The sequence below is a fragment of the Cryptomeria japonica genome, chromosome 10, assembly GCF_030272615.1.
Source record: "Cryptomeria japonica chromosome 10, Sugi_1.0, whole genome shotgun sequence".
NCBI lineage: Eukaryota > Viridiplantae > Streptophyta > Pinopsida > Cupressales > Cupressaceae > Cryptomeria > Cryptomeria japonica.
Genome location: NC_081414.1, coordinates 15,052,346 through 15,061,186, shown reverse-complemented (window position 1 = coordinate 15,061,186; position 8,841 = coordinate 15,052,346). Strand labels below are relative to the sequence as shown.

At 35.9% G+C, this 8,841-nt stretch overlaps 1 protein-coding gene across 1 annotated transcript in view; it reads right to left on the bottom strand.

Moving 5' to 3' along the window:
- Positions 1-2,354: 2,354 nt before the first annotated feature.
- Positions 2,355-8,841, bottom strand: part of LOC131076713 (uncharacterized) — a 110,079-nt gene continuing 103,592 nt past the window's right edge. Inside the window, exons 13-15 of the mRNA XM_058014015.2 lie at positions 3,497-3,603; positions 2,889-3,397; positions 2,355-2,750 (exon numbers count right to left, since the gene is read on the bottom strand). Of these exons, the coding sequence (XP_057869998.2) occupies positions 2,729-2,750; positions 2,889-3,397; positions 3,497-3,603 (638 nt within the window). The 3' untranslated portion in view covers positions 2,355-2,728. The remainder of the gene's footprint in view (positions 2,751-2,888; positions 3,398-3,496; positions 3,604-8,841) is intronic.

Here is an 8,841-nt window from a genome sequence, read left to right as displayed (position 1 = left end):
GATTTATTCTTTCCATACATTTCACCACTAGACCATACCATCTATTATTGATAAGGATAAGCACATAAGAGACTTTGAAAATTGGAGGATTGATTTCTATCAAATGGTCCCAAGAATTATAGCACACATGAAGGAAGAAAAGGATATGAGCATACAAGGTTTCAATCTGTTTCAAGATAGAATCATAACATTGGATGCAGGTTACTCCAAATTTGTCATAAAGCTAAGGTCAATGATAGATAAAAGATGGAAGGATCATCTCACCAACATGCCTGTTGTTCAGAATTTTAAGTGGCCAAGCGATTATGAAGTATATTAGTGGGAGACCATGTACTTGAAGACCTCTGGAGATTGAATGCATAGGAAGCTAGTCGATGGATGTGAAGAATGCCCAACTTAAAGTAGAACCTTGCTGGACCCAATGGTCACGGGTTTCTACTCAAACTGTCAAGATAACGGGCTTACTCATATTCACCGACTACTCTCACAATTTCTTTGTTATGCTTTGTTTTATGTTTGTCACAAAATTTTGTCCAAAAACCGTATAATGCTTCAATTAAGTTCCTTCTAATTAAGCATTTATGATTACTTATGAAAGGATGCAATGTAACGGTCTAAAGCTTGTTCCTTCTCCCCATTTTGTATATAAGGGAAAAACCAGGACCAATCAAATAAAAGATAGAAATAGATAGTGAAAAAACATAACATACTGAAGAAAGATTTGTACTCTCTTTTGCGACTGGATATAATAGAAAAAATTCAAATTCTTGTGCTTAGTTATCTTGTTGGTTTTAAATAATAGTGTATTGTATGGTTGCCTCCAATTCAGTTTCCTTCACATTTGTTTAATTCAAAGTATCAAGGATATTTCTAATTTATCAAAACATCTTTCCTGTTTTGTGTAATTTGGTTGATTGGCTTTTGCAAGGCAAGATTAAAACTCCATTTAATTGAATTACAACAATTTGAAAGAAAATAGTTGGATTAACAAGAAGAGTCAGATTATACCATACTCTTGCATGTTTATACAAAGTATAAACGCTTTTAATGCCAAGTAACTTGAATAATAATCAAGAATTGGATGTTTGTAACTTTGTACCCCTGAAGGGGGCACTGGTATCATTACATAAAAAAAAATTCATTGGAGTTTTAGTTTTTCTTTATTTGTTTAAGGAGATAAGATAAGATTAGGGGTAATAAGGCATTAAGCATTCACTTTAGGTATATGTGTTGTACTAAGTAAATTTTAAACCAAGATCAAAATAAGGTCACAAATCTGTTATACTCAAGGTATACCCATCGAGGTTTTGCAGCAGAAGATATCTCCCCTTAAGAGAATCTTGTTTATTGACCAAGTCAGTTGTTAAATCTGATAACCTGATCATAGAACTTTGCACACTCTTAGGGTTTTGCAATCCGTTGATTTGGGAACCAACATTAGTCTTGTCTGATACAACAGCCAATAAAAATTTCATGACAATAAAACAAGCTCGGGAAACAAATTGCCAAACGAAGTGTATTTATTATATGACGCCCAATCTATGAAACCATCACAAAAATGGAAGATCCAATAAATAAGTCCGAAGCACATGGTAAATATTATGTCAGTTTAAAAGAGTTTTTATTCCTTCCAGTGGAAGGAAAATCAACTCAATTTGTTCTTGTATTGGACAAAATAATTTCCTTTTCAGATACGCGTTGCATGCAACATTATTGACCTTATGTTTCTCCGCATATTTCCTGTACAGTTTGTTGTACAGGTACTGGAACAACACCACCCCAAAAATTATGGTTTAAAAAGAGTATATTTCTCAGATTAAAAACCACACCTACCCGTGTATACAGAAACTTGAATGCTAACAATTTAAGCATCACAAAGTTGAACCAAATTTTGAGTTCTGGGAGCCATTCGTCACTGACATGATAATCAAATTGCTTTCAAACTTACTGAATTCCTACCACACAAATAGTGATATAGATTGACATAAACCAATAAAGATGTAAACTTTATCACTACAAGTGATGGTACATTCTTTTCTGCAAAAATCTAATAAAGATGTTTTTGTTGCTCTTCACTCCAACTTGCTTGCATTTAATAAAATCAAACTAAAAATTTGCATATTTCTATTTCAGTGTAACACCAATAGGGATTCCCCCATGGGCAAAAATTTATGGAATACATTTTGAAAAGAATATAATTTTTATAAAAAGACATTTGTTATTGTCGAAGATGCATATCAAGTTCGGCTGTCATTGATTTTCAAATACCTTTGTTTAATTGCTTTGAATGCTTAATTTATTATATGAATAGACGATATCATATTTTGGCAAGAAACTTCAAATCCAGATGGCTATGACTCGTGAATTGGAATATATTTTTTATTTGAAAAAGATCATTAAAAATCTAGACATTAACAGCTTAAATATATAGTATTGTCATATAAGGTAATCAACTGGCCAAAATCACAGTTTTTCTTCTTAAAGCACCTTCCACAGAATATTGGTTTCTTCCCTTGGAGAAACGTATATTGATATCTATACATTTTGCTGTAAGGGTTGGGCAAAACCTGCCAAAACTTGCTCAAACGTATCACATCTACACATGTAGAATATCAGGAATCTCCATATATCTGAAGCAATAAATATGCTTATTCCACTCCCAATCCTCAGATGCACTAACCCATCACCCATTACAGGCGTCATACCTTCACCCATACCATGAAAGAATTTATTTTGGTAACATTGGCCATCTGCATAATGAATTGAGAAAGGATTAATTTGTTAAAATGCTTCAGAATAGGCAGGACATGGTTGATAACTAGGCAGAATGCACATTATTGCATTGACCTAAAAAGAATGGGATACATTATCTGACAGATCTCACAAACCTCAATTCAGAACCATCATCATCATTTTCATTATCTTCTTTTCTTCGCTTCAATCTCTCAAATATGGTATCTAATGATTCAGTTGGAGAAACATGTGGCCTGGAATCCTCTCTTTCCTGAAGCTGTCGTAAGGGGACAAATCTTTTGGCTCCTAGATTTGCTTTCATACTCTGTAGGCTTGACTTCATCGACTCCCACTTTGTTGCTAAGCCAGAAGAAATATCAAACTGGTTTCTGCTGTTAGGCATATTTTCAGAATTACTGGGCTGAATAGCATTCCTTATATCATGTCTCTGTGGTTGTATCACTCCTGGGTGAAGATGAGACGGTTTACTCTGATGTTCTCTAATCGCAATATACTTACTTGCAATAGCACCCTTGCTCCCTTGTGTATGGATGTCCTCTTTCAGAGTCTTCGACTGAATACCCTTTACATCATCTTTTTTCAATGCCACTTTCACTTCCGTACCAGTCTTATTCCAAGCATCATCAGCACTCCATGTTGATTTCTGGATACAAATCAGAAAAATCAGATACATAAAAAATCTAAGACACAGCACAAACACTATAGTTGGCTTTTATAAGACTTTCCCACAAATTTAACTTGCCTTAGGCATACTGTCTGCTTCAATGTCCTCACTCAGATTGTTGAAGTTTCGGGCCAATGGAACTACTTGCTCTCCAACTGCATGTCCTTGTTCCAGCCAAGTTCTCTCTGAAATTCTTCATTAAGTTAGTCATGGGAACAACATTAATGTATAATCTAATGATAGGCAGCATTTCCAACCACCATAACATCAAAAAAGTCCAGAAGTACTTCCAGGCTCAAATTAATTGATTTACCCACAATGCTTGAAATTATTCAATTTTGTCAAATATATGGTAAATTTAGCAACCATTCAATATTTAAAAACGAAAATAATTTGTTGTTAAATAAAGAGAATGGAACTAAACCAATAAAGAAAATGTTATAGACTGTCTTAACAAAAGTACCACATCATATTGGCAATAAGTATAGATCCCAAGGCAAACTAGAACCTTGTGGTGGTAATAACAATATCATTTTTGAATATACTCGAGGCAATGTAAAAGCTAGATCCTACTAAACAATTTTGAATCTTAGGTGTCAGATTATAACAAACTGCATTATGATGAAGGCATGAGAGAAGAACAGTTAGAAAAGAACTAGCTTGTCACATGAGACCGGCACAGTGAAAAGAATAATTTGCATTATAGTTGAAATGGGAAATAAAAGCAATGTGACGAGACAAAAACTCCAGAAGTACCTTTCAGGCTGGAAAAATGCCTGATAAAACAGGTTTAGGAATTAGTTTTTGTTACAGGAAAATTGTGATTGTCTTGTGTTAATATAAAAATGACATAAATTTGCAGGTATGCAGACAAGTTTAGAAACTAGGTATAATAGTCTTGGGCAGTACAAATAATTCATGTTAGTGATCATGAAGGTGGGAAAAAGTAATGACTTTCACTTCTCCCAAAACTAAATAATCATCTTACTCATCTAATTATAGTGACGTCATAAACTTTGGGAGCTTGGATTTGTTGAACATGTATCTATAAAGTCAGAAATTTCATAATTTACAATCTCCACCATGCATTGCTGCACTCATTTTGACGTCCAGTCCCCTAGCATGTTCTTATTTTACTTGTTTCTGGCCTTTCCCCTGATCACAAAAAGGATAATGAAAGTGGGTCCCAGCCTTAAAAAACTATTACCAAATAACACCAGGAATTTGAGAATTTGACTGCACAGAGATACCTGTGTTAGCTGCAAGCCATGCATGGTTTGATCAAGATGACTATAAGGCATAACTTGTAGCAATGGGAGAGAAGCAAGCCAATACAGATGGAGACAGAACTTGTAGAGGACCATCTTATTGCTACCTCTTGTTAGACATATTATAGATAAGTGTTGTCAAAATTTCGTTTTTGTTTGGTAGTGTACGCTGTTGCATGGATAGCAAACTTACATCCCTCTGTAAGCCTGCATAATAGGTACAAGTAAAATGCCATTATACCGCTTGTTGTGTGGCTTTGTTTCTGTTGAAGATTTAGTACTCTAATATGGTATCAGATTGAGTGATGTAAATCAGAATTTGTTTTTGCAACCATCTTTGACTGTAGCAACCTGTGCAAAGTCATTTTGATTTGGAATTTGACAACGGCCATCCCAGCCCGCAGTGAGGAGTAGATTGTGCTATGTGTGACCCATTGGCATCTGACTGGAATCGCATACACCAGCAACACATTCACAGATCTGCACGTTTTAACAGTCTCTTGGTTTCTGAGCAAGAGTTTATAGTCTCACCCATTAAAGGCTCCAGATTGAGATTTACTGTGGCCCTCTTGGTCAGCTCATGAACCTTCTCCATGGGCTGTATTTTGGCAGAAAACCTTCTGCCATTCTCTGCTACAGTGGCCTCAATCTGTGTGAGAACTCATCCTCCTCCAGCATGTGGCACTGCAAAGCATTTTTTGCAGTAGAGTTGTTATGATAGAGCCACACTCCATGTGGATTTGCAATGTGTGTTAAGCAGAGTTACCAGATACTTCTCCCCAATCTATATACACATCAGCATGTCAAATACAGCATGTATATCATATCCAGATGCATCCACAAACAACCCTATATTTGAGTTGTACCCAATACTTGGATATGGCACCACACCATCTGGTGCTGTATCCAATTTAGGGTTTACAAAGAACATTCAAAACTTACCTGATAACTTAAAATGAATATGAACTGTACACTCACACATATATAAATCACTAAAGACCACAAACCATAGAAACAAGACTTGAACTTAGCACGAACTCGGCAAGGGTGACTCAACTTGGGACTCCGGACTAAACAAAAAAACTTGGTGCATACTCCACAAAGACTCGGCAATTGAAAATCCCAAGAAATTTAAAGATTTTTAAGGATTTAAAACTTGTTTCATGCACCCTTTATTAAATAAACCTTAACGACACAATAACATCATCAAATAGAAGCTAATTTGATCACATACACAAGTATACGTCAATCACATAAGTATAAATGCAAATTGTAGTTGAAGGAAATAGCACGTTTAGATATATAAATATTGTCAAATGTATGCAAAACTCATGGAATATGAAATCCATGACGTCAAACGTTCCAAACAAATATCAAAACAATAACTAGAAGTCTATGGCTCAAAGGAGCCTACATTCCTCCTACAAAGGCATCTAAGGTATTGTTGACGTGTGTTTTGTCACCACACCAACACAAAATAAAGTTTCCCAACAGCCACCTTATCCTCTCTTGATTAAAATCAAATGTATGCTAAGATTGCAGGAAGATCATACTTTGACTCCAAGGTTCCAACTGCGTACTAGCGACTTTATGTGGATATAGGCTCGTGTGGTAGATGTTTGCTGGTAATCCAAGGGGACTTACGTTTGAATCAATCTTTCACTTTTTTGCTGTGGCTGGAACTTCATCATCAAATACAGCAATTCTAAATAAACCAAGTTCTAAATCTAAATCTACTCTTAAGGACAATGATATCAATGGATAGTGCTCTAGTGGACGAATCCAAATAAACCAAGTTCTACTTCGCCAAGATTAACTACAACTCCACAAGAACTGGTGCAATCTTCCAAGAATGTTAAAGGATTTTCACATCAAGAAAGTGCATTTGAATACCCAAAACGACACAATCCAAACGACTATCCACAATCGAACTTAGCACAAATTTGGTGGCTCAAGCTAACTTTACACTACAACTTATAATCAACAAGATGCAAAAAGTATGAACCATGGAAATTCATCAAACACCATTACATTCTCCATTGAAATCAAAGCACTACTCTACTTCTACTCTAAGTGGGGAAGGTGAAACCATGCAAGTTCTGAAAAAATAACTTACGTGGACACCATTAGAAAACAATGTTTCACTGTTATTATCTCAAAAAATTATCGCAACAATTTCATACAAATCTCCCTCCCTCTACAAATGAAGGGGTCACCCCCTTATATAGGCCTCAAGACTTGATTACATGCAAACCCTAATTAGGGTTTGACCCAAAAGATTCCACACACAAGATACAACAAGGTGGGAATAAACATTAATGACCCATCATGCCCATTATCAATTAATTACATTCCTGCCAAAAATGGCATCCATTGTGCATTAAATGCACTTCTTTCAAATTCACCCAATGTGTAATAAATGCTCCATCATACAATAAATTGCCCATAATGCTCTGAATGCTCCACTATCTCCAAAATCGGACATATGCAATAAATGATCCATTATCTTGCCATGCATTGACTCAGCCACCACTTGGTCAAATATTCTAGCAATGAGCGTGCCACCATGCTGCCATGCATTTAATAGATTCTCGCCATGCAAGTGGACCCCGCCGTCATTTATAATTTTCCTAGTTGTGCTTCATTAATACAAAATATTCTCTTTGCATGTCGCCAACACATCCCTTGCAAGAATCTTTCCATTCCGAGCTTGCAAAAGACATTTTGGAAGATTTTCCTGCCTTGGAAGAATTTTAACAATCTTTTCCACTTCTGAAGGATTCCTTGAATGTCGAGAACTCTATGAGAGAGAAAATCTCTGTAGAGAGATTTTCTGTCCTAAAGGAAATTTTATGCATTCTAGTTCATACTTCATCATGTGGGGAGATTTTTCTGACCACTGACCATTTTCCATGTTCAAAGAATTTTGCCCTGTCGTGAGTCCTAGAGAGAGAAAATTCTCACACTTGGCCAACTTTTTTTGTGCTTTAAATTCATCACCTTGCATGCGATTCCACCTTGAGCAATTTTTTTTTTTACTTTTGAATTTTGAACTTTTCCTCCCAAATCATGTTTTTGTATATTCTACTTGTCCTAGAGCGCACTTGCTAGGAAGTGGAGGAATTCTGAAAATTAGAATTTTCTTCCTTGATGTCATTTTGGTGCCCAGTCCTTTCCTAGAGCACATTTTCTCCATGATGAAGGAATTTTGATGCGGAGGAAAAAATTCCTCCTTAACCTCATTTTGGTGCCCAATCTTGACCTTGATTCTACTTTACCCTTGAGGAAGAAATTTCTTCAATCCTTAGCCAAATTTCACATTTTCCAAGAATCTTGTCTTGAAGGAAGAAATTTCCAACACTTAGTCAATTTTTTACTTTCCTAGAATTCTGTCATGAAGGAAAGAATTTCCAACACTTAATCAATTTTTCACTTTTTGGGGAATTTTGTCATGAAGGAAGGAATTTCCAACACTCAGTCAATTTTTCACTTTTCTTGGAATTTTGTTCTGAAGGAAGAAATTTCCAACACTTCATCAATTTTTCACTTTCCTAGAATTTTGTCCTAAAGGACGGAATTTGCAACACTTAGTCAATTTTTCACTTTCCTGGAATTTTGTCCTGAAGGAAGGAATTTCCAACACTTCCTCAATTTTTCACTTTTCTTATTTTTTAGGAATTTTTTCCATTTTTAGCTCCAAAATTCAGGAGAGAAAATTCTCTTCCTTGATCAATTTTGCCATCACCTCGAAATTTCTTCAACATTTGGGCAAATTTTCATGCCTAAGAAGGATTTTTTAATTCTCTTTCCTAAGGGGATTTTCCTTTCTCATTCTTATCCTTAACTTTATCCTTGCTTGAAATTCCTTATCTAAATGCCTTTGAAAGGAAGTTCCTTCCTTCATCGTTTTGGCGCCCAGATGCACACTTGGGCGGAATTTCTCTGTGTTGAAGGAATGTTGACTTTGTTGACTTTTCCTACATACCCCCTACCTAGCGCTATTCTGCCAACTTGGGCGCTAAAATGCTAGTGTGGAGGAATTTTCCTCCATGACCCCAATCCAACACCCATCACTCTCCTTGAGCGCTAAAAACACATGGAGAAGGAATTTTGGGTGTGGAGGAAAATTTCTCCACAACCCAATTTTGGCGCTCT